General features: G+C 35.5%; 5 protein-coding genes and 1 pseudogene across 7 annotated transcripts; 2 read left to right on the forward strand and 4 right to left on the reverse strand.

Annotated features, from left to right (window-relative positions):
- On the forward strand, nucleotides 1,053-2,573 carry LOC104762194 (dof zinc finger protein DOF5.4). The gene has a single exon (XM_010485438.2). The coding sequence runs from the start codon at nucleotides 1,257-1,259 to the stop codon at nucleotides 2,178-2,180; it is 924 nt and encodes a 307-aa protein (XP_010483740.1). The 5' UTR covers nucleotides 1,053-1,256; the 3' UTR covers nucleotides 2,181-2,573.
- On the forward strand, nucleotides 5,174-6,244 carry LOC104762196 (ras-related protein RABA1f). Its single transcript, XM_010485442.1, has 2 exons — nucleotides 5,174-5,527; nucleotides 5,610-6,244. The coding sequence occupies exons 1-2, from the start codon at nucleotides 5,307-5,309 to the stop codon at nucleotides 6,040-6,042; spliced, it is 654 nt and encodes a 217-aa protein (XP_010483744.1). The 5' UTR covers nucleotides 5,174-5,306; the 3' UTR covers nucleotides 6,043-6,244.
- On the reverse strand, nucleotides 6,211-8,276 carry LOC104762195 (ultraviolet-B receptor UVR8-like). Of its 2 annotated transcripts, none has more exons than XM_010485439.2 (6): nucleotides 7,701-8,276; nucleotides 7,394-7,533; nucleotides 7,012-7,206; nucleotides 6,801-6,929; nucleotides 6,563-6,718; nucleotides 6,211-6,476 (listed from the first exon to the last, which is right to left on the reverse strand). In XM_010485439.2, exons 1-6 carry the CDS (start codon nucleotides 8,228-8,230, stop codon nucleotides 6,286-6,288), a joined length of 1,341 nt encoding a protein of 446 aa, XP_010483741.1. In that variant the 5' UTR covers nucleotides 8,231-8,276; the 3' UTR covers nucleotides 6,211-6,285. The 2 variants fall into 2 exon arrangements, with proteins under 2 accessions (XP_010483741.1, XP_010483743.1); XM_010485441.2 differs by having other exon boundaries at nucleotides 7,394-7,540; nucleotides 7,701-7,807.
- LOC104762197 (protein BREAKING OF ASYMMETRY IN THE STOMATAL LINEAGE-like) lies at nucleotides 8,865-10,369 on the reverse strand. Of its 2 annotated transcripts, none has more exons than XM_010485444.2 (5): nucleotides 10,179-10,369; nucleotides 9,710-10,074; nucleotides 9,419-9,553; nucleotides 9,216-9,325; nucleotides 8,865-9,110 (listed from the first exon to the last, which is right to left on the reverse strand). In XM_010485444.2, exons 1-5 carry the CDS (start codon nucleotides 10,267-10,269, stop codon nucleotides 9,002-9,004), a joined length of 810 nt encoding a protein of 269 aa, XP_010483746.1. In that variant the 5' UTR covers nucleotides 10,270-10,369; the 3' UTR covers nucleotides 8,865-9,001. The 2 variants fall into 2 exon arrangements, with proteins under 2 accessions (XP_010483746.1, XP_010483745.1); XM_010485443.2 differs by having other exon boundaries at nucleotides 8,868-9,110; nucleotides 9,710-10,080.
- LOC104762198 lies at nucleotides 15,138-18,121 on the reverse strand (annotated as a pseudogene).
- Nucleotides 19,422-23,015, reverse strand: LOC104762199 (agamous-like MADS-box protein AGL8). Its single transcript, XM_010485445.2, has 8 exons — nucleotides 22,633-23,015; nucleotides 21,640-21,718; nucleotides 21,468-21,532; nucleotides 20,829-20,928; nucleotides 20,678-20,719; nucleotides 20,488-20,529; nucleotides 19,925-20,028; nucleotides 19,422-19,785 (listed from the first exon to the last, which is right to left on the reverse strand). The coding sequence occupies exons 1-8, from the start codon at nucleotides 22,815-22,817 to the stop codon at nucleotides 19,674-19,676; spliced, it is 729 nt and encodes a 242-aa protein (XP_010483747.1). The 5' UTR covers nucleotides 22,818-23,015; the 3' UTR covers nucleotides 19,422-19,673.

Genomic DNA, 23,015 nt, shown 5'->3' on the forward strand with positions numbered 1-23,015 from the left:
TACTATAATAAATAATTATTGAAAGATTGGCTTTGTAATTAAAATGTGGCAAGTGGCAACTATATTTCACTGTTCAAACCTTAAACTTACAACAAATGTTAGACGATATATACTAGATGTTAGTTTCCTTGTAGTTGAAGCAAGGGATTGGACCTTTTGACATTGCCTCCATTATATTTCCAATACAAAAAGTTTCTGAAAACAATGCGCAATCAAAAGCTCTACGCTTAACTTCAAATTCCAAAAGAAGCCTCTCGCGAAAATACCTATTTATGTTTTTGTTTCAATTTCACACGCAAAGTAAAATTCCATACTTATATATTTAATTACAAAAATATAAGTACATAAGAAATGATTCCTTTTTCAAGCAACGTAGTTCAGTGAGATATTATATTATCTTGTGGACTATGTATGTGATATGTACTCAGTACGAGAATAATATCTACAGATTCAATACAATTTATACAGCATATATACGTAAACACTAGTCAACTCATTTCAATCATTTTTCATATAGTACGGGATTAGAAATTAGTAGGTTATTCAGACTTCTAATTCAGTATTGTTTTGCAGAAGAAAATCATTTTAAAAAGTTTCTTGGAAAATATTGATTTTAAATTCATATTTTATTAATTACGTGATCTCATGTATATTCGTTAGAAGATATTAACCTCTCACAGGAAGTAATTTGCATTACTTGTTTTAAGAAACAATGTACTAATAACATTTTTTTTTTAAATGTTTACTTAAAAAAATCATCGCATTAATATTTTTAAGCTTTTGGGATTCAATATAATTCGATGTGAAACTAAAAGATGTAAAAATCATATAAATATTTTTATCAATCATTGGATATTTTGATGCGACTCTTTGGCATACAAATAAATATATACAACCGAAATATAAAAAATCGTTTAAATGCGAAGATATTAATATTTAATACATACATAATTTGATGGGGCCAAATTTTTGGACTCGAAGCTAACTTCTGAATACAGCCATGCGAAGGGATTGTAAAATACAAAATATCGCATGGGCAGAACCGTCATTTGAAGATAAACTGCCTGTTCGGACATATGAAAGATATGCTTTGTCAGAGAGTTGCAGAAGAAGTCTTTCCCATGCTTACCACTTCACCTCTCTCTCTCTCTCTTCTCTTTCTATTTCTCGTACCTTCTCCACTGTAATAACCTCCCCAATTCGAAAAACCCAAACTTGCTTAGATTGTATATTTTTCTTTATCATCTCTCTACGAAATGCAAGATATTCATGATTACTCGATGACCGGAGGTGGCGGTGGTGGAGGAGGAGGGAGGTTTTTCGGTGGAGGAATCGGCGGAGGAGGAGGTGGAGATCGGAGGATGAGAGCTCATCAGAACAGTATACTTAACCATCACCAATCTCTCAAGTGTCCTCGTTGTAACTCTCTTAACACAAAGTTCTGTTACTATAACAATTACAATCTTTCTCAGCCTAGACACTTTTGCAAGAACTGTCGTCGTTACTGGACTAAAGGTGGTGTTCTACGTAACGTCCCCGTCGGAGGTGGTTGCCGGAAAGCTAAAAGATCGAAAACAAAGCAGCCTACGTCTTCCTCCTCTGCCGACAAATTACCAACCACGACGCAGCAAGAACATAACGTGGAGGACAAATCAAGTACGGGATCTCACTCTAGCAGCGAGAGCTCTTCTCTCACCGCTTCTAACTCTACCACCGTCGCCGCCGTGTCCGTCACCGCGGCGGCGGAGGTTGCTTCGTCGGTTGTTCCCGGTTTTGACATGCCTAATCTTAAACTGTATGGTAACGGGATCGAGTGGTCGACGTTGCTTGGACAAGGCTCATCGGACGGTGGAGTTTTCTCTGAGATCGGAGGCTTTACTGCGGCGTCGGCGATCGAAACGGCTCCGTTTGGATTCGGGGGAAAGTTCGTAAACCAAGATGATCATCTGAAGTTGGAGAGTGAAACTGTACAGCAGCAACAGTTTGGGGATCGAACGGCTCAGGTTGAGTTTCAAGGAAGATCTTCTGATCCAAATATGGGATTTGAACCGTTGGATTGGGGAAGTAGCGGAGGAGATCAAACACTGTTTGATCTAACTAGCACCGTTGATCATGCATACTGGAGTCAAAGTCAATGGACGTCTTCTGACCAAGATCAGAATGGTCTCTACCTGCCTTGAGTCTCTTCATAGCTTCTTCTTCTTCTTCTTAACCCAAAAAAAAAATATAGTATATTCTATACACATAAGGTAAAAAAGTTCGATGAAGTGGTTTTTATTTTATTTTATCATAATGGGTTTAAAACGGGATTTATTATATAATTATATGACTGCTTGTAAAAAATTTTCCCACATATAAAATTTTACCTCTTTTTTTTTTTTGGAATAGTCCAAGAGTGCAAATTTATATGGCTTAGGTTCAGTTTTCGAACTAGCCGTTTTTACTTATCGTTGTATATTTGATAAGGTTTTAATTTTTCTGGGATTTTTTTTTATTTCTTTTGTTTGTTTTCATTGATGTATCTAATAAATTTATATATTTGATTGGGCATACAAAATCTTCGCTTCTGCTTCTTTGTTTATGTGTTTTTCTTTTACGTTTGATTCTTTTGTTTATTGTTCTTCTTAGTATGACTCAGTAATCATTAGTCATTAAGACTGTGCAGGTTCAATGTAGCTAAGTTCCGTCTAATTACTAATTAAGCCGTGTTAGACTTATAACTTACATAAATAATATGCAAAATTCTTATCTTATCTTATAAAATCTTCGGAAACATATGATGGAATTTTATAATCGAATAAACAAACTATATATTCAAAATCACAGCTTCCACTAGGTGATAAAAAAATTAAAAATGATCTTAATTCCATTTCTATCAACTATATATATAAGTATATAACTAATAATTAACTCGAAAGAGTAATCTCTTAGGTTTGTTGTTGACAGAAAAAAAAANAAAAAAAAAAAAAAAAAAAAAAAAAAAAAAAAAGAGACGATTATTTTTTTTTGTAATATGAATATTTTGAGATTTCTGAGTGGACGAATTATAGAAAAAGTTTTCTGAAGGGAATTGTACGGAAAGAAAAGAAACGAGAGAGCCGTGCCGTCGCGTAGGAATAGCGCAAAGCAACGGACGAGCGACTTTGCGCATGGGACCCACGTGTTAGTGACGAGCCTCATGGGCGGCATTGTGATCCACGTGGCTTTAAACTGGAACCCACTTCACGTGTCGTAACGTCGATGGCTGACGTACTTATATGGAGGTCGGTTCGTCGTTTTCTCTAACACCAATCTATGTCGCTCGCTCGTAGAAGAAGACTTCAAACTTCAAAGATCTAATTAAACCGAGAGAGAGATAAAAGAGTACGGATCGTCCGATTGTGGGCCGTTAGATCAGTGAAAACGCAGAGCTCGTAAATACGTCGTTGGATTGGATTGGATTGGGTGACACACCCTCCGAATCAATGGTGATGATGTTGAGGGGTCCATATTAGGTAGGTGGTGGTCATTGTAGGGAAACACTTGAGAGGAGAGTAGGTCCATTAGGACATGTGCATAAGTTATAAAATCTCATACAAATCACACACGGGAAAGTTTGGTTGGGCGGTTGGGAGAGTTTGGGATTGTCTGTGGGTTGGTCTATGACTCCACCATGTTCGCCTTAATCATCATTTTCGTTTTATTATTGTTTCATGATTTCTACTTATATTTTTCTGTATTTTGTTTCGTCGATGGACTCGATCGTTTGACAAATCAGAGGACATTTCATAGCTATTCTATAAGTCCACTCCTATATATCTATGATGGTTACACTTAACACAAACCACAAGTTTTGGTGGATGGTTATTACTTAACAATACTGTCTAGAAGTTGGTGTCCTTCTTACAGATAATGAATGATAAACATTGCTTGATCACGGCCTAAGTGTATTCGAGCTGAACGCTTTAGTAGATCATATTGGTCCTATTGGCGAGGTTTGCGTATCAACGCTTAGCCATTTTCAGTCATCTCTTTAAAGCCGCAAAATATATTAGAGAGTTGTAGAGATGGTTGAGAAGTGTGGAAGGATTCCCAGATCATAACTAAAGTGTACACAATCACATACACTGATACACATACGTACACACATATCCTTATTAAATTTGGAAAGAAATCAATTAACATGTAAAAAACTCTACAAATTAAAGGCGGATTATGAAGGTAACATTATAATTGATTAGCTCAAACTAATTTAAGTATAGTTATAGGTTGCTGAGCTGGGATCAAAACTGAAACAGCTGGAGTTATATTGGAAAATGTGGTCCATTCTTAGTCTTTGTATCAAAGGCATGGTTCGATGACCGCTCGTCCCTAACGGGATCTTACATGACTGTTTTGTATGTAAGAAGAGTCTAACAGAGTCTAATCACTCGGAACACTTTTTATTTCTTTGCTTTATAACAAACACAAATCACATTAAAATGGATCGCTGTTAGAGTTATATTAAAAAAAAGGTTTTCGATTAAGGTTATGATTGAACTTACGATTTTAATAATCCATAAAATCGTTTTCAGATAAAATCTAAGAGATAATGATTAAAAGCTCTATGTTATTATTGTGTCTCCAATATCTAAAACTTTTATAAAACATTTTTTAGTTTTTTTCTTTTCGAATTCATGATCAGACTATTCAATTTATTATATGTTATTGTAATTAATAAAATCAAAAATCTAAATGAAGGACAACTCATATATACTTGAATTATTTTTTAAAGAAAGGTCTATACGTTCAACATAAATTAGTAATAACTCCAACCAACAAAATTTAAGCTAATTTTCTTTTTTTTTTCGTAATGAATTAAATACAATAAACAAGCGTGTAATGAAAATTGATTCATAATCTCAACTAACATATCTCAAATATGTATTATCGTTTGTATGTTTTTTTAAAGTTTTGAACTATTATAAAACCAAAACAAAAAAGTCGGTGAAATTTGAATAGAAATAACTAGATTAACATGAAAAACGCAGGACGTTAAAAAATAAGAGAAAAAAAAAATCAATTTCAGGTAAAAAATCAATTTCAGGTAAAACAAATTTACTGGACTCAAATAAAGGGTCTTGACTCTGGATAACGACCCACACCCAGACCCAAGTCAGATCCGGATCTCCGCGATTTATTTTTTTTCCTTCCACATTTTTTTTTTGTAAGTTTCTTGAAAATTTGAAACTCTTTTTTTTATTTTGTTATTCTTCTTTTCCTTTGGTTCGATACGCGCTAAAATCTCAGATCTCATAAGCTTTTCGAAGGAGATCCATAACCACACAATGGCTTCATATAGAGCCGACGACGACTACGATTACCTCTTCAAGGTTGTGTTAATCGGAGATTCCGGCGTCGGGAAATCTAACCTCCTTTCTCGATTCACGCGCAATGAGTTCAGTCTCGAATCTAAATCCACCATCGGTGTCGAATTCGCCACACGTAGCATCCAGGTCGATGATAAGATCGTCAAAGCCCAGATTTGGGATACCGCCGGCCAAGAAAGGTACATTCATATCATTCATCACGCTTCTTGATCCATGGATCCATTTTGATTTGATTTGATTTTCTTGATTTGGTTTTTGAAGATATCGAGCAATCACAAGTGCATACTACAGAGGAGCTGTAGGAGCGTTGCTTGTGTACGACGTTACAAGACATGTGACCTTTGAGAACGTTGAAAGATGGTTAAAAGAGCTTAGAGATCACACAGATTCAAATATCGTTATCATGTTCGTTGGTAACAAAGCGGATCTTCGTCACCTGCGAGCTGTTTCAACGGAAGACGCTAAGGCTTTTGCGGAGAGGGAGAACACTTTCTTCATGGAGACATCGGCTCTCGAATCGTTGAACGTTGAGAATGCTTTCACCGAAGTGCTTTCTCAGATTTACCGTGTTGTTAGCCGGAAAGCGTTGGATATAGGAGATGATCCTGCTGCTCTTCCCAAAGGACAGACCATCAATGTTGGTTCCAAAGACGATGTCTCTGCGGTTAAAAAGGTTGGTTGCTGCTCCAATTGATGGTTCACCACTACAGTCAAGAATCGAATCGCTCTGTTCGATCTTGTTTCTTTCTTTTTGTTGTTAATATATATGAAGATCTTGTTCATTTATTTGTAAAATCATACACACGTATATTGAAAACCACTGCGTTGCCATTTCAAATGTATATCACAAACAACATTTGAGTCGAGTTGAACCTCAATGTACTCTGTTTCTGTAAGTGAGACGCTTATTGTTGTCTACCGTCTACCAAAGTGTTTATTAATGTGATCTTGAGACTAAACACAGAGCATGTGAAGCACCAATGGAAACTGAGATAACCTTGTGAGGTTGACCCTCATCTTCTTCAGTTAAGAAATTAACTTCAACAGGAGTAGTTTGGATCTCCGGGAGTCCTGGAACGCCTAACTGGAAGTCTTTAGCGTTTCCCCACATCCAGAGTTCGCCTCCATCTGTGAAAAAACCAATCCCATGTTTTAGTTTTTTTTTGAGTTATTTATCATGTCAGATAAGCATAACTATAGCTTTATATATATACCTGTTATCGCTGCAGAAGAGGAACCTCCACAAGCGAGGAAAACAATCTTTTTGTCTGCTAACGCTTCGATTTCTGTAGGAGTTCTCTGGTTTCGCAGCGAGGAATTACCCAATTGGCCGTGTCCACCATGTCCCCACGAGAGTACTTTACCTTCCTCTGTTGTCGCACCAAGCAAATTTCAAATCAACCTTGTAAAAACCAACCAGAGATATTGCTCCGTTTGAAGAAGATTGTTTACCGGTTAAGGCAAGAGAGTGATATCCACCGCATGCAACCTGGGTGATACGAACGCCTTCTAAACTGGGTACCGGCATTGGTTTCCAACCTCCCAAGTTATCACCGCGTCCGAGCTCATAATTGGAATTTGCTGATACAGAAAGATCCAGTGAATTCCTTTTTACACTAACAAGTAACAATGGTAGAAAGTAATGCATTAGATTGTTTTTTACCTCCCCAGTTCCAGAGTTGTCCCTCTTGTGTAAGAGCCATTGTGAAGAAACCACCACAGGAGACAGAGGCTACGGGAACTGTTAAAGCTTTGACCTTTGAAGGAACACTAAGCCCACCAGCTTCGTTTGGTCCTCTGCCTGGCCCGAGTCCTAGTCTGCCGTCTCCTTCTTCTCTTCCCCACATATATAGCTCTCCTAAAACCAAAACATGCTCCATTAAGAGTTATACAGAGATACTACTACTAATATATCAACAAGAACAAGAACAACAACAACAACACTAGGAGGAAAAGAGGATAAATTTCGTGACAGCATAGAGAAGAAGATGAAACCATGTCTATAGTTGCAGAAGATGTAGCAAGAAGAGAAAGCATGTGGAAACCTGATTCGGTAATAGCAGCAGTATGAGTTCCACTGGTTGCAATGGCAGAGATTTTGCAGTCCCAAGAGCCATCAACACGTCGAGGAACGAGTTCTCTAGTGTAAACCTTATGTCCAAGCGCACCAAAGCCACCATAACCCCTAACAACTTCATTTTTAATATATGGAACCCAATCACATTATGCAGAAGCAAAAATATCAAACAACAAACACAAATCTAGCTTGATATATCCATTGGCATTGCATCAACTTGCACAAAACAGTATTGAATCCAAAAAACTCAAATTAAGATCAAAGCTAGAGCTTACCAAGTGAATACATCTCCCTGATGTGTTAAAGCCACTGAATGCAAACCACCAAGTGCGATGGATCGAATCGAGCGTTCCTCGAAAAGCGGGTTCAAATTAGGGACGAACACCGAGTTCTCTTGGCCAAACCCTAGCCTACCTCCGTCACCTTTTCCCCAAATCCATAGATCTCCGTCTATGGTTAAACCCGAGTGGAACAATCCACAAGAGATTCCAACTCGAAAACTCGATGGATCGGCGGCGTCGATTCTTCCAGGAGTTTGGGCGAGAGAGAAGGATTGATCAGAGCGGAGGAGAAGATTTGCGACGGGAGACGGATACATTCGAATCTCTTCGATTCCGCCGCCGAGCTGACCTGACGCGCCTCGTCCCCATGAGAGGAGCTGGAGGGTGACGGGACTAGAATCGATCTCTGGGCTTGTGTAGAGTATTGGTACCTTGGTGGTGGCTCCTCCGCCGCTTCTTTGAGTGCTCCGAGTGGAGGAGTTGCGGCGCGTGAAGCTACGTAACCGGTGGCTTAACGGTGCCATCGTTTCATCGGGGTTTCATCTCTACCGGTGGGATTTTAAGATGCGACTGTGTATGAGGCTTATTGAAACGACGGCGTTTTCGTGAGTGAGATAGAATAATTAATTGTTCGTAAGGACCTTGTATAATTGTTATTATTGTCAATAAGACCCTATACTTTAGATTTAGAATGTTGAAATTATGATAACTTGTACAGTTGTACTCTCTCTCTTTTTTTTTTTTTACATCAGATTGTAAATATATTTACTCATTGAAATAAGACAAATATTTTCTTCTTTCAGTATCCGCTATTTTTCTAAAAATAGGTCTAGTAAATAGAGAGTATAATTTGGTGAGTTAATGTGTTTGTTAAATTATAATGCCCGTTTTAGTGCTAATAAATGTGTAACTTTTAAAAATAATTTAGCAAATTATTACAAGAATTCATAATCTAACGGAAAGATCAAAATCTAACGGGTAACACTAGAGAAGTGTTTTACATCTTTCTTGACCGTTGAAAGATTGAACAATTTTTAAAACAGATGTACACGAGGAAGAGCTTAGCTATGAACGTTATAAGGAAGTGCTTCAGTTGCAGTTAATTGAAGTTTTGGCACTATCAAAATTAAGAATATTGTAATGTTGTAACCTTCAAGACATATCATGATAATTTCATTTCATCTTTCAGCTTCTTGTCTTATCAAAGATTGTAAATTAGAGTAATTCTGTACTCAGAAACAGAGTAGAAACAAAAAGAATAGCAGAAACTTTTTTGGAATATGTCTTATACTATTTCAGAATCTACAGCATTGGAAACCTAAAGCAACTGGCTTTTGTTTCTTGGGAGACAAGTCATCTGATTCAGGCATCTTAACAGGGCTTCCCATCCACTCTACTCCTAATCTGCATCCATTTTCAATCCCAAATAACAATTAATTAAAACCTTGATCTCCAAACAACGTAAACAAAAATTGTTATAAACCAAGTTCTTGTTGTTTGAAAACTCACATGGGAAACGCAAAAGAACCCCTTCCTTCGTCTGAGTTATTAGACCCGCTCGATTTATCAGATGCATCAATCTCCTCTTCTTCTTCTTCTTCTTCTTCTTCTTTAGTTTTCTGAAACGGCAGCACAAAACAAAACAAATATATACATAAAAATGGTAAATTCTCATGTACTATGAAGTTGAAACATCTTAAGAAAAACATTACATCTGTAACATCACAAGAGACATCTTCAGTCTCTTGACTTGAAGCGTTATCGCTCTGCTCTTGTTCTGTTCCTTTAATCTCCGGAGAGTTATTATTCTTCTCTGTTCCTCCTACTCCTTGATCTTTATAAATTAGCTGTTCTTAAAAAAGCAGTTAAAAGTTAAAAGCTTAGATTCACTTAGTAATTTACTTAGTATTGTATTTGTAGGCTATGTAGGCTATGTTTCGAAACTTTACGGTAAGTTTTTAAACATTATAAAACAATGTTGATTTTTTTTTTGGACAACGAACCTTACGATTCACCGTCCTCGGTGACTTTCCCGGCGTTGATTCGTTCTCTTTCTTCTCTTGTTTACCCTCTTTAACCACATCGAAACCTCCATCTTCACGGTCGAAGCAGAACACAATGAATCCGGATTCGTCAGAAACTGGTTGCTGCGGCCAGCTCAACCGCCGGTGCTGAGACGCCGACGTCGTAGGAGAAACACTGCTGCTTCTTAGATGAAGATGATGATGACGTGTCCCCGGTGGGCTTAGACTGAGTTTCCTCTCTGATCTCTTCTTCTTAGTACTCTTCATCTTCCTCTTTATCCTCTTGAACGTTAGATTACTGTTGTTGCTCGTAGTGTTTCCGTTACTATTAACTCCATCTTCATCTGCATCTATAAATAAAAATTCGATAATATATAACTTTTGAACAATAGTTAAAAATAATGAAATTAGAAACAAGATAATAGAAGAAGAAGAAGAAGAAGAAGACCTAGAGGAATCTTGCAAGCCAAGAAACAGGAAGCCCAATCTTTGACTCTCCAAGTCACAAGTTTTGGTATTGTCCACTGTGATGAAGCCATGTCTAGCTGTTATGGTTCACGAGAAATAGTGTTTTTGTGTGTGTTTGAGGCTTTTTTAAGAAAAAGTTTTCAGAAGGGAGAGAAAGAATTTATTATGAGGGAGAAGAAGAATGATTTGAAATTTGAAAAAAAAAAAATAGAGACAAGACAATGGATTGCCATGAATTGGGGAAGGGGGTTACAATGTGCAACACATGAATGCATTTAATATTATTGGAATAAAAGGAAATAACAATTGTTTTCTGGAATTGTAATAATTGGGCAGTAAATGCTATCATAGTTAAGAAACACTGCTATTAGAAATTTCAATTGAAATTTTTCTTTTTCCATTTTCAGCTGTCAAATTATTTAATTAAAGAAGACGGCATAACCATTTGAATGGTGGCTAGAGAGACATGGATGTCATTTATGGTGGCACATGAGTTTTTATTTAGTTATTTATACAATCTATATAGATAACCTAGGAACATGGGCCTGTATATGTAGCCCATTATCTGATATGTATAATATCTTCGTATCGTCGAGGGTCCAATAATTCTCGCTTCGGTCTTTTTCATGGTGAGATAGATTCGTCGTTAGAAAGGCGAGCCGAATGAGACTCTGCGAAGGGTTGCTGCAGCACAGCTGATCATGAGCGCTACATGTCTATCAGTCTAGTGTCAATGTGGTCTGGTCACCAAAGTAAGTTGCGGGCCGGGCAATTAAGTCAAAAACTGTATAACTACATTGACATGTGAATAAAAGGTTATCCCTGACTTCCATTTGTCTGGTTAAAGATTTATGATTGGGGACATTTTAGAATTCACGCTTACATGTCTGTGTAAAAGATTTTGATTTGTTATCCGCCAGTTTGATGTGCAAAAGATTTTGATTTGTTATCCGCCAGTTTGATGTGTAAAACATACTTCTGATATACTGATATTAGAGACCACCCCTTGAAACTAATGTGAAAGACTTCTATGTGCGGGAGATGGGGATATCTGCATGGTTTGCAATGTTAAAGATGGATCGCAACTGTTATATTTTCTATGTCAAAAAAAAGAAGAAAAAAAAACGATGGATTGCAAATTATTGGAGTTTCATAAAAAATGGAGGATAAAAAAGAAAATCAACTAGTATTGAATTCGAAGACGGTAAAAGATATAACAACATGTTTTTGTCAAAAGAATAATAGATTTGTTAGTATGTTAGCGTCTTTGTTCAAAAAAANAAAAAAAAAAAAAAAAAAAAAAAAAAAAAAGTTAGTATGTTAGCGTGTAGATCTATACAAACGAAAACAAGTAGCGTCTAATTTCACATTTTTCAATTAATTTATTTTAGCTAAATGTAATTTATATACTATGTAATTCCTAAGTCAAGTCAATAAAGAGAGCTAAGCTTCATAATCATCTGCTAAATTACCATGTTTTTTCTTTATTTTATTTATTTTTATCAACCTTTCTTCTCTCCGTTGTCGATATCCACATGAGATCAACCATCATGTTGAACCAATCTATAACATTGGCCATATACATATATTCCTATATAATCGAAAGTCGCCTTCATGTACTCGCATTATACACACACAAAAACTGAGTGTGTGTGTATATAATAAAGGTTTAATGTTGATTGATTAGTGTACTAATGAACGTATCAATGGGGTTGTCGGCCGGGTTGAGAACGAATTTAGACATTTTTCAAAAACTGAACCAGATTTTGAAAAGTCAATTTAAAGTCGTAGACAGGTGTTTTAAAGTCTTTTTAAGGGTATGAACGAATGTAGTACAGTGTGGTTGTGATTACATAGTCCTTGTAGAAAGAAACAAAATACTTTTTTTTTTTTTTTTTTTTTTTTACAAATACTAAATTTTTTATTCATTCCTTAATGGGCCGGACTGGAAACAATACATTGAAGATCCAATTACAAAACAAAGAGACCGGAAAACATGCCGGAAAAGTGAAAAAAGCTCGGAACCTGCTGAATTAAACTATGAAGCTCAAAATCTAAAGATGTGACCGGGAAGCAAAGAGCCAGAGCACTAGTTCCGGCGGAATCAAGGTTCACGGTTTTGCGGCGACTTTGAGGGATCAGAAACCAAAGACAGAAGATTCCGGTTTCCGTCAAAGGTCCCTCTCCGACAAGCCCCCAACCCACTACAAACCTCCCGGAATGCCCAACTCTCTGATAGTCCGGCTCTGCGTTGACAGATCCTAACTTAGCAATCTGAAAACATCGGATCTATCCCCTTTCTCTTAGATCTGGCGCCTCCAAACTCCCGTGAGCAGGATCTGTTCAGACCGGTCCGACGGACACAAATCACGGCAGTTACCGAGGCCGACGGCTCACTTCAACCCTCTGCAACCGGAACCCGCAACAGCCATCTAAGATCCAAAAGAACCTACCGTTAACCGTCGAGACTAACAACACTACCACCACCTCTCCTTCACCGACTTCCGCCATAGCCACAGAGTCCTTCTTGACGAGTGAACCACGAGAAACTCTGATGCTACTCTCTGGCGTCTTCAAACCAGATCTCGACTACGGAACTTCTCTTCCGTCAGATCCGGATCCACGACTATGTCCAATGAGGGAGAACCCACCACCGCTGACGGCAAAACAAATTCTGCTCACTCCTGAAACTCCGATGAATCTATCTCGGCCGCTTGACGTGAAGACCAAAGGAACTAAACTGCTTGGGGGGAGGGAGAAGAACAATCACGTCGCCATACGGCAAACGGAGAGTTCAACCCCCTCAGATCTACTCAGGCGGCTAGGGTTTTCTGTTTTAGGAGAGAGGTGAGAGCGTTTTATTTGTTACCATTCCCTTTTCTTTCCCCTACTAATTTGTTACCATTCCCTTTTCTTTTTCGCAATAGCAATAATTATTATCGTAAATTTATGAGCACTTCCAGTTTCCACTACGTCAAATATTTTAGACCAATACTTGGGGTTCGTTCACCCCCTTCTAAAAAAATAAAATTTGTATACGTTATTATAAAATTAAAAACCTAAACCATTTTTTTATAAACTCAAACCGATATATAATTTTATTCTAATTATAAAATCTAAACTCTAACCATCTCATTTGTAAAACAAAACCGACATATAATTTTGTTCTAATTGTAAAATCTAAACTTTAACCATCTTATTTGTAAACCCAAACAGACATATAGTTTTGTTCTAATTGTAAAATCTAAACCCTAACTATCTCCTTTGTAAATTCAAACCGACATATAATTTTGTTTTAATTGTAAAATCTAAACCCTAACCACCTCATTTGTAAACCCAAACCGACATATAATTTTGTTCTAATTGTAAAATCTAAACCCCACCTCATTTGTAAACTCAAACCGACATATAGTTTCGTTTTAATTGTAAAATCTAAACCCTAATTCTCATTTATAAACCCAAACCGATATATAACCTCGTTTAATTGTAAAATATAAACCAGACAAATATTTAAGTTTCCTTAAATAAAAGTATACATAATTTGTTTCCTTAATTTGTTTTGCTTTTTAATTCAATTTTGATTTATTTTTAAATGAAACTAGATTTTAACCCGCGGTATACCGCAGGACAATTTTTTTAAAAATAATAACATTTTAATTTTTATTTGTTTTTTATATTTAGTTTGTTTTGTTTAGTTAAATAATAATTTTGGATTGTCAATTATTAAAACAATAATAGAGGAAATAAATACATAAATATGTAATTTATAAGCTATTGTCGGATTAAGTCACAATTTTACCAATGATTTAATTGTTTTACAAAATTTTAGTTAAATTACCCTGATTTAATATGTCTAATTAATATTCTAATATTAGTGGTATTGACCAAATAATTAAATGAAGATTTAACCCGTGTTTCAAAACCAAATTAATAATATTTTATATTTATACTAATGTTAATTCAAATCGTCATGTTAATAACATGTCCCGCCATATAACAACAAACCATCATATTAGTGGTTTAACCCGTGTTTCAAAACCGTCATATTAGTGGTTTTGGTTGTAGGTGTTGTGTTTCGTTTGTGAAGTTGATATTTATACATGGAAAATGCTTGATGAGCAAGGAGTTTACGATCCGTAGCAATAAAAGAGAGATTTTAATGTTTTCCTATTTGAGTTGATAACATTATGTCATTATCGCAGAATAATATTCAGTTTTTTTAACGCGATATATACTATATTAAATGTATTTCTTGATGCTAAAGTTAAATATTTCCTATTATTGAGTTTTTTTAATTTGGGTTTCCATTTTTATGAACTTTATTAACGTTATAATAATTATTGCGATTGTAATCATTTGTTACTCAAATACGGCTGTGTCATTTAAATTTAAGAGATCATACAGTCTCTAAAGATCTTTTAAAATAGTTTTGAAGATTTTTATGGGATTAAAAATTTAATGCGTAGAGTTGTTTTGGGAAAAAATCGAAATGTATAAATGTTGTCAATCTATTTATGGCAATAAACGTATCAAATTAGGTTGATTTAAATAGTTCCATTAATTGAGTTTCTACAATATGTTATTTTAAGAAAATCGTTAGGGATTAATGTTGTAAATAAAACAAATTAAATAACCATAACTTAAAGGGCATAAACCAAAATGTACTTCAAAAATGTTAATATAGATATTAGATAGAACATTATGATTGGTTGATAGGAGAGGGAGTGAATGAACCTAAGTATTTTTCAATATTCTACTATAATATAATTTCACCTAATTAATTTATTAGTTGTGTGTAATATGAGCACCTATTGGAACTACAGTTTCGTTAGTTTATATTTATACAATTACAATCTATTCAATTTCTTTAAAGAAATTATAATCTTAGCAACTTATTCTTTCAAGCGTACTGTCAAGTATCTAACTTATTAAAACATATTATTATTTGATTCAGAAGTATCAACTTATCAAAAAAGTGACACAGAACCACCAGACAGAGACTCATCAGTACAAGTGAAAGTGCTATAAGGAGACGGATTTGGAGGATCATGAACTTCAGTCACACCTTCAAGCATTTGTGTAACATTTCTCATGTTTGGTCTCATCTGTGAATCTTCTTGTATACACCATATTGCTATTCTCACATATCTCTCCACCGTTCCCATGTCATCCATCGCCTCTAAATCTTCCTCAATCAGATCTTCCAACCTTCCATGCCGAAAGCAATCGTAAGCCCAATGGATGAGAATTATGTTATCTTCAAGATCGACAGCTTTCTTGCAGCACACGATTTCTAAAAGCATCACTCCGTAGCTATAAACATCTACTTTGGATGTAATGGGACCCTTCTTGAACCATTCGGCTGCAACATAACCTTTTGTTCCACGGATGTTCGTAAGCGTATGCGTTTGGTTTAACATCAAAAGCTTCGCTAGACCAAAGTCTGAGATCCGAGGAATGTAATACTCATCTAGAAGTATATTTTGCGGTTTTATGTCGCAGTGTATTATCTGCTCGCTGCACTCTTCGTGTAGATATAAGATTCCACGGGCAATGTCCGCCGCGATTCTCTTTCTAGCTTCCCATCTTGGTCTCGAACGCTTGAAGAGAAAACTGGCTAATGTTCCGTGCGGCAAGAACTCGTAAATGATCATCCGTGTCTGTCCTTCGTTACAGAAGCCAATGAGCCTTACTAGGTTCTTGTGGTGAATCTGACCGATCACTTTAAGCTCATTATTGAACTCTTTCTCGTTATCTTGAGCAAGACGATCTAGTTTCTTGACTGCCACGAGAACTTCAGAATCACCGTTAACTTTTAAAAATCCTTTGTAAACGATCCCAAAGCCTCCTCTTCCAAGCTCTTGTGTGAAATTTCTTGTAACTTCCACGAGCTCTACATATGTAAAAACCCTTAGATTCAACTCATTTGCAGTACTGATATCTCTTGATTCATTCTTCTTCAACGTCTTACTCTTCTTCTTCTTCTTTTTGTACAAAGCAAGAAATATGAAGTTCACAAAAGCTGATGTTCCAAGTAGAACCAAACAAGCAATGATAAACCAGTCATGATTTTCCGCTCTCTTTCTGGTGGCTGGACCATCCGAGATGGCACGGTTTAGAACCTTAATGAATGTATTGCTATCACCACGGGGAGATCTTTCACCGTGAGACAATGGAAACTTCTTCTTCCAACATTTTAGATCCCGAATGTTTCCAAAAACAACCGCAGCACATAGACAGTCGTCAAGACAAGCTTTTTTACATCTTTCTTCATCATAGTTGGCGTAACTCTCGTAACCCCCCCGCAGCCAATCCGTCCTTTCTAAAGTAATAAACCCGTAACGATTCACATCTGAGTTGGCGGTTTGGTTATTTTTTGATCCACAAGGCTGCATCTCGAAATCTGGCACGCAATCACCATACTCATTGCTAGGATCCTTGAACACAAACCTCTCAGGGCATTCACATTTCGGCCTCTTGTTGATACTTAAACTGCATATACTATTATACCCACAAGCCGTATTCCCAAGTGCATTAGGGTGGTTACATATATTCTCTGGCTCAGCCCAATCAAGCACCCATTCACCATTCTCCTGCCCCCCTTTGGGATGATAGTACTCAGCAAAAATCCCGTCGAAATGTAGAACGGCACGACGATAGAAGTCTTTAGAAGATTCCTCATCTTTATCTTTGAGAACGACTTTTGAATTGTCTTTTTGAAGAACATACATGTACCCTGATTGGTTATAGATGAGTTGAACCCCTGGGTTGTTCGGATCATTCGTTTTACTTTCGTAGTACTGATAGTATGCGTCTGATTCTGAGACAGTCTCAGCGTTGAGAATGAGAAGCTCAAGATTTCCATCTTCACCTAGACGTAGCCTGAATTTTCCTTTCTTGAAGCTTGTCTCCGTCCTACGAGATGACAGATTCTTTCCAACTTCTATATTCTGCATCATAATTATTTAATTCCCATCCGTAACATTAATTACGAGTACACAAATTAATTAAGCCGATTCTAAAATCAAACCAAAAAAAAGTCAACTGAAAAGTCTGATTTACAATAGGATTAGGATCATAGAAGTACTAGCCTTAATACTGTATATATATATTTTTTTCAGATTGCGTTTCTAACTTAATAATATTTGCCAAAGAAATAGAAATTTATTTTGATTTATTTTAGTAAATAGAATATATATTATCTTCGTGCGTAGCATGATTATATAAATTGTTAATTAATAAGCTAAAGCCAAAAGGAATCTGTCCATCTTAGGTCGTGTCATTCGGTATAAAAAGAAGTAAAGAACTACGTACCTGATTAGGTAACAAAGTGTCGGTGGGGTTGTCGAAACTCGACCACACAACCTCGTCAGAATCCCTGAACAGAACGAAGTTTCCGTCGTCAGTTATTCGCCCTCGAGAAACAGAGCCATCACTCAACGATCTCCACAGCTGCTGACCTCGAGGGTCAGTGATAACCAGACCCTCATCTGCGGTTAATGTAACCCTCGAACCAACAGGGACGAGACCAGTGGCTGTGTCGACAGCTTGAGCGTGCCACACGATGGTCTTATCAGAAATTTTGTCGAACCAAATGGATAGAGTGAAACCATCGTTTGGTTGGATCTTGCGGAACCCGAAAGCAAAGTCACCCGAAGGGGAACGCCATGAGCTGGAGAATTGTTGGGAATCTGAAGCGGTGAGAGATCCTCCGACAGGAACAGAGCCGTTTATGAAGTTCTGAGACAAAACGACAAGTGTTTCTAGTTTCAGGACAAGAACAAGTTGTAGTATCAAACAAGAGATGAACCGCATTGTTCTTGAGCCAAGATGTACGTCGATCGCTGTTAAATTGTTGTTTGCGAGTGTGTGTATATATAAAAGTTTAATGTTGAATTGTTTACTGAACGTCGAAGAAGGGTTAAGAAGACTTTAAAGTCTGAGTTTTTGTTCTTTCACTAAGTCAACAAAACAATCTTCTTCTCCATACATTAAGTCCTGAACATGTGTTCTAAAGTCTTTAAAGCTAACACATTTCTATTCGTTGCGTTGGGCTTTTTAATGGTAATTAAAATGAAAATTTGACCATTGATTTGTCGTTCGTTTAAGATTTTTAAAATAATTCTTGTAAACATATCGCTTCTATCGATAGTTAAAGTCTTTCTCCAAACCTACTTTTTTTTTAAATAGCGCAAGTATATTTTAAAAGATGACAAATTATGATGTTTAAAAACCATTGTATCTACATATGCAAATATAATTTTTTTGTCGGTAAAAAATATATTTTTTCATATGTAAAATGAAAACCAAAAATAACAATCAATTCAATCACTTTCAGTAATAAAAAAAGGAAAATATAGTTGATTAATCACCCCATTTCGTTTATAACCGTACAAACCATCAAAATTTAAATTTTCAAAAGATACATAGATTTATTTAGGGTTTATTAAGGTTTAAGAATATCTACATGATTTAATTAGGGGCATTGAATTATTTTATTCTAGACCTAGTATTAATTTTTTTTTGTCCCTCAACGTACTAACTATAGCTAGTCTATATAGTCTATAGCATCTGTTGATCAGACGTACCGATGAAAGATTGTAGAGGAAAAAAAGACGTTTTCGTTATGGATTCACAAAAATGAAATTCAGACGTTTCGTCCATCCACACTACACTCACACCATTTAATACGTCAGTACATAATTTTCTAAAAGATGCATGCTATTCAAGTTCAACCAGTTTTCCTCAAAAAAAATATTTTTTGACTAATTGACATGATCAATAACGTAACCTAGGAGTTAGGACTTCACAAATATTTATTTTGTTGTTATATATTTAATAAGTATATTTTTGAACATATATAATATATATACCACCATAGAATCTCTTTCGTTGTCTGCACTTAATAATCGATACATAGAACACATGCATATATGTATGTATATATAATATACTATATAGGATTGTTTTGCAAATTTTGAATAATAACTGTCATATTTGCACAAACTTTTTCTATCTTTTTTTTTTCTCAAAAATCATAATAATCATTTGTGCCATGCGGTACCTTGCTGCTACAACTTTAAAGCGCAACATAATGAGCACATTTACAATAAGAGTAAAATTTTAAAAATCCGAATATGAGATTTTCATAATAGCGTAAAAAACAGAGTACTGAGCAAATGTACAAATGATAGAATATTGATAAATTGGGTTCACCACAGTAAATAAAAAAAGGTTACATCATTCATGAGAAATCATTACCAAGATATACATGAATTTTTTATCTTAAGAAGAGGCAGTGAATCTAATGATCATAGCTTACGTACGTAAGTCTCTTGACATTGGAATTCCATCAAACATATCAGTATTAATAATGAGTAATATAATTAAGTCACCAAAAAAATGCTGATATATGTTATGATAATATTAAACATTAATTATTGTATTATCATGTATATAATTATATAGAGAGATTCTACTCATTCGTGGTGGTAGGGCGCAACATCCAAGCCGGTAGAAGAGAGTTTGGTTCTGTCAACGACGGTGCACTACCGTTCTCTCCCCCAACTCTCTCCACAAAGCCATCTCTGCCCATTTAATAATACATTCATCAGATTTATTCATTGATAAGAAGTTCATACAAATTAACATATATATATTTAAATTATATGTACACTGGGAATCTAGTTTGGGATACTACTGAGAGAGAGAGAGACGAGACAAGACCTGGAGGAGGTTACGCAGTATTGCGGCAGAAGAACTGAAGAAGAGTTGGAGAATTGGTTTAGTTGTCCTTCTTGCTGACCCGTTTTCTTCTCCCTCTCTTTAATCTACATATACTCATCATTTTGCCATAAGTTAGTCATACTACATTACTCCTAAATCTACATTAATGTATGTTTTGTAATAGATTTTACTATAGAAAATAACAACTGATTGAAGATTAAAAACCAAATAATCATTTGTTTATCGTACATCAATTTAAAAATGTCCACTCCGATAATATGTCGTCTATGATTATGTAATAAAAAAGTACTAATATAAATATATATAGACATTGGTTTATTTTATTTATATAATAGTGCTCTAAAATTGTATACAGAAATCTCTTTGTAGTAAAGAAAGACATATATTCTTATACTTTTATGGTATAGTTATAAGATATTGTTGAACATAATCTTTTAATAAAAAAATGGTGAGATGACATACTGAAGTAAGTTATTTTATTTCGCAACTTTTAACTCATCATGTATAACCACCACTTAATTCAAAATTAGAGTTGTACCAACCTTTTTGAGAAGCGAATTGTTGTGATCTTGCAAAGCCTTATCCTGATTAATTTAAATAAAACAAGTAAAGGTAACTAATAAAAAAATGAATTGTTTTTGCGACGATGAACAGTGGAACAATAGTATTTGCAACCATACTAAATACTAGTATAAATAGGCTTCATATATGTGAAAAAATAGTTGACATTACCTTCTTCTGAAGCGCAGATATGGATTCGAACATAGCTTGGTTCTGCAATAAATAAAACAACACAAATTTCAGACTTCAATTGATCATTGCAAAACTCAAAATTTATATCTACAGCTTATGTAGATTATATATATCAACGTTCCCCTTTTACCTTTCTTGACCTAATGCTCTTGATAGCAGCGTCAAGCTGGTGCTCTAAGCTTTGGAGCTCCTTTAAGCTCAATGAATCGAGATCTTCCCCCATGAAATTCCTGCACATTTACATTTTGTGACTACTGATTATACAAGTAAATTGTGCTTGTTTTGCTAAGGACATGCTACCTGTACAACGATATACCTCCCCTACCTTGAGATACCATGCCTTTTTTTTTTGTGCAAACACTTGAGATATCATGCCTTAACTAGTATTTATGATAAAGTTGCCTTACAGGAAATAAACTTTTTGAGGATTCAAGACACAAATCGCAATTTTCTCGATTATCATATACTATCATAACATACGAGAAAATACGCATGCATTTCCTGTTAGTTTTATGTCTTATGTTACTTATGTATATTAATATTTTAACAGTAAGGACTACGGTAAGCAGTTGAATTACATCAGAAGTTTATGTTCAATCCCAAACTCTAGTTGAACTTGGACAACTATTGTAAATATACGTTTTACTTTCAATTTGATAATTAAGCACACATATATTTGACATTATGCACTAGCTAGAAGTTAATATGGTGCGACACATGTGTCTTAATATATATATATATATATATATATATATATATATATACATACCTTTTGTTCTTCTCGAGTACCTCAACTCTTGCCTTGAGCTTAGCATGTTCTAGAACCCAGTTTTCCTACAACATTGGTATATGATAGGCACTAGTTACTACAACAAAGATAACATAATTAAGTAGGATTCATGAACATAAACAGCTAAAAGAGACCTATGGTTAAAACTTACACTCTGGGAAACCTCTCGGCCAACAAGTTGTTTGTCTGAGTATAAATAGCGATCATAGCGTTCAAGTATCCTCTCCATGCTATAATTCAGAAAAAGAAAAAAGTCAAACGTTTTATTAGTGTGATCCATATATATATCATTATAATTTCACATGTTACAATGTGTAATATTTGTTGCAAAGTGGCCAGCCAAAATTTACCTTGTTTGGTATACCGACAAAGGATAGCTAAAAATAAGCATATAACACAAAAATGTATATAAAACCTGGTTTTTGGTGAGTCCGCAAACATCATAGAAAACATACGTACAAATTCAATTTAAAGATTCGATTTTCCCTCCTGACTCGGTTATCAAAGCAAATGGTTTGATGATCATTATATATTTTTATCTCTATATATGATATCGTACAAACAAATATGTATACACTTACACAAAACGCATTTATATCAGTACGAACTTACACATATGTGTAAACGTTATGTTATTATCCACTGGATTATAGCACACATCCTCGTAAGTGCTTTATTTCATCGTTTCAAATCAACCTTTCTTTCAAATCTATGCTATACTTAAGTATAATTTATACATATTATATGCATACATCTGCGTACGTGTCTGTGTGCACGTGCTTCCATACATCAAAAGAGGCAATCAAATCGTGAGTCGGTGTACCAAGTTTCATAATTTTATGCTATTTTCAATTGGATAGATAAAAAGGAGAACATAAACAGCTTTTTCATGCGTCCGTACGTAAAATCCCAAACAAACAAAAAAACCCTAATTTCTCGAGCCACTTCTTAGGGAACAACCAAATCCACAGTAGATATGAAAGACCAAGACACAAGATTTGGATTTAGTTCCAAGGCTGACGACGATCGAGATCGAGACGTACGAATAGATAAATAAATAAAATTCTGGCTAAAAATCGTAAAAACAGATATATAGGATATGATCGATGTGATATATAATATTAAAAGAAATATAAAAAATTACCAAGAGTCGGTGGAATATTCGAAGAGTTTGCCTTTGGAAGAGAAGACGATGAGAGCAACCTCAGCATCGCAGAGAACAGAGATCTCATGAGCTTTCTTGAGCAAACCAGACCTTCTCTTCGAGAAAGTAACTTGCCTATTAATCTTGTTCTCTATCCTCTTCAGCTGAACCCTACCCCTTCCCATCTTTCTTTCTTTCTCTCTCTCCTCAAACCCTCAAGAACAAGAGAGAGAAACGACAACCCTGAAATGACCAAAATATCTCTCTCTCTCTTTCTTTCTTATGTCTCTCTGGGTATCTTTTGTGTTGAATGTGATAATAGCTAATTTTCTTTTTTTTTTCTTTCTTTTCTCGTGTGGACTTTTGTTGGGTTTCGCGTGAGT

The sequence above is a fragment of the Camelina sativa genome, chromosome 18, assembly GCF_000633955.1.
Source record: "Camelina sativa cultivar DH55 chromosome 18, Cs, whole genome shotgun sequence".
Classification (NCBI taxonomy): Eukaryota; Viridiplantae; Streptophyta; class Magnoliopsida; order Brassicales; family Brassicaceae; genus Camelina; species Camelina sativa.

Bases quoted from the DNA above. Each gene is read 5' to 3' on its own strand.
- LOC104762195 (XM_010485439.2), bottom strand. From the start codon at position 8,230: ATGGCACCGTTAAGCCACCGGTTACGTAGCTTCACGCGCCGCAACTCC. The intron at 6,930-7,011 runs GTAAAAAACAAT...TTTCTGTATCAG, and splicing joins ACAACTCTGGAACTGGGGAG to CAAATTCCAATTATGAGCTC. The intron at 6,477-6,562 runs GTATATATATAA...GTTTTTTCACAG, and splicing joins CTCTTCTGCAGCGATAACAG to ATGGAGGCGAACTCTGGATG.
- LOC104762194 (XM_010485438.2), top strand. From the start codon at position 1,257: ATGCAAGATATTCATGATTACTCGATGACCGGAGGTGGCGGTGGTGGA.
- LOC104762199 (XM_010485445.2), bottom strand. From the start codon at position 22,817: ATGGGAAGGGGTAGGGTTCAGCTGAAGAGGATAGAGAACAAGATTAAT. The intron at 20,029-20,487 runs GTTGGTACAACT...GAGTATATGTAG, and splicing joins ACAATTCGCTTCTCAAAAAG to ATTAAAGAGAGGGAGAAGAA. The intron at 19,786-19,924 runs GTCTTGTCTCGT...TTAAATGGGCAG, and splicing joins TACTGCGTAACCTCCTCCAG to AGATGGCTTTGTGGAGAGAG.
- LOC104762197 (XM_010485443.2), bottom strand. From the start codon at position 10,269: ATGGCTTCATCACAGTGGACAATACCAAAACTTGTGACTTGGAGAGTC. The intron at 9,554-9,709 runs GTTCGTTGTCCA...TTTTAAGAACAG, and splicing joins CGAGGACGGTGAATCGTAAG to CTAATTTATAAAGATCAAGG. The intron at 9,111-9,215 runs GTGAGTTTTCAA...AAATGGATGCAG, and splicing joins GGTTCTTTTGCGTTTCCCAT to ATTAGGAGTAGAGTGGATGG.
- LOC104762196 (XM_010485442.1), top strand. From the start codon at position 5,307: ATGGCTTCATATAGAGCCGACGACGACTACGATTACCTCTTCAAGGTT. The intron at 5,528-5,609 runs GTACATTCATAT...TGGTTTTTGAAG, and splicing joins GATACCGCCGGCCAAGAAAG to ATATCGAGCAATCACAAGTG.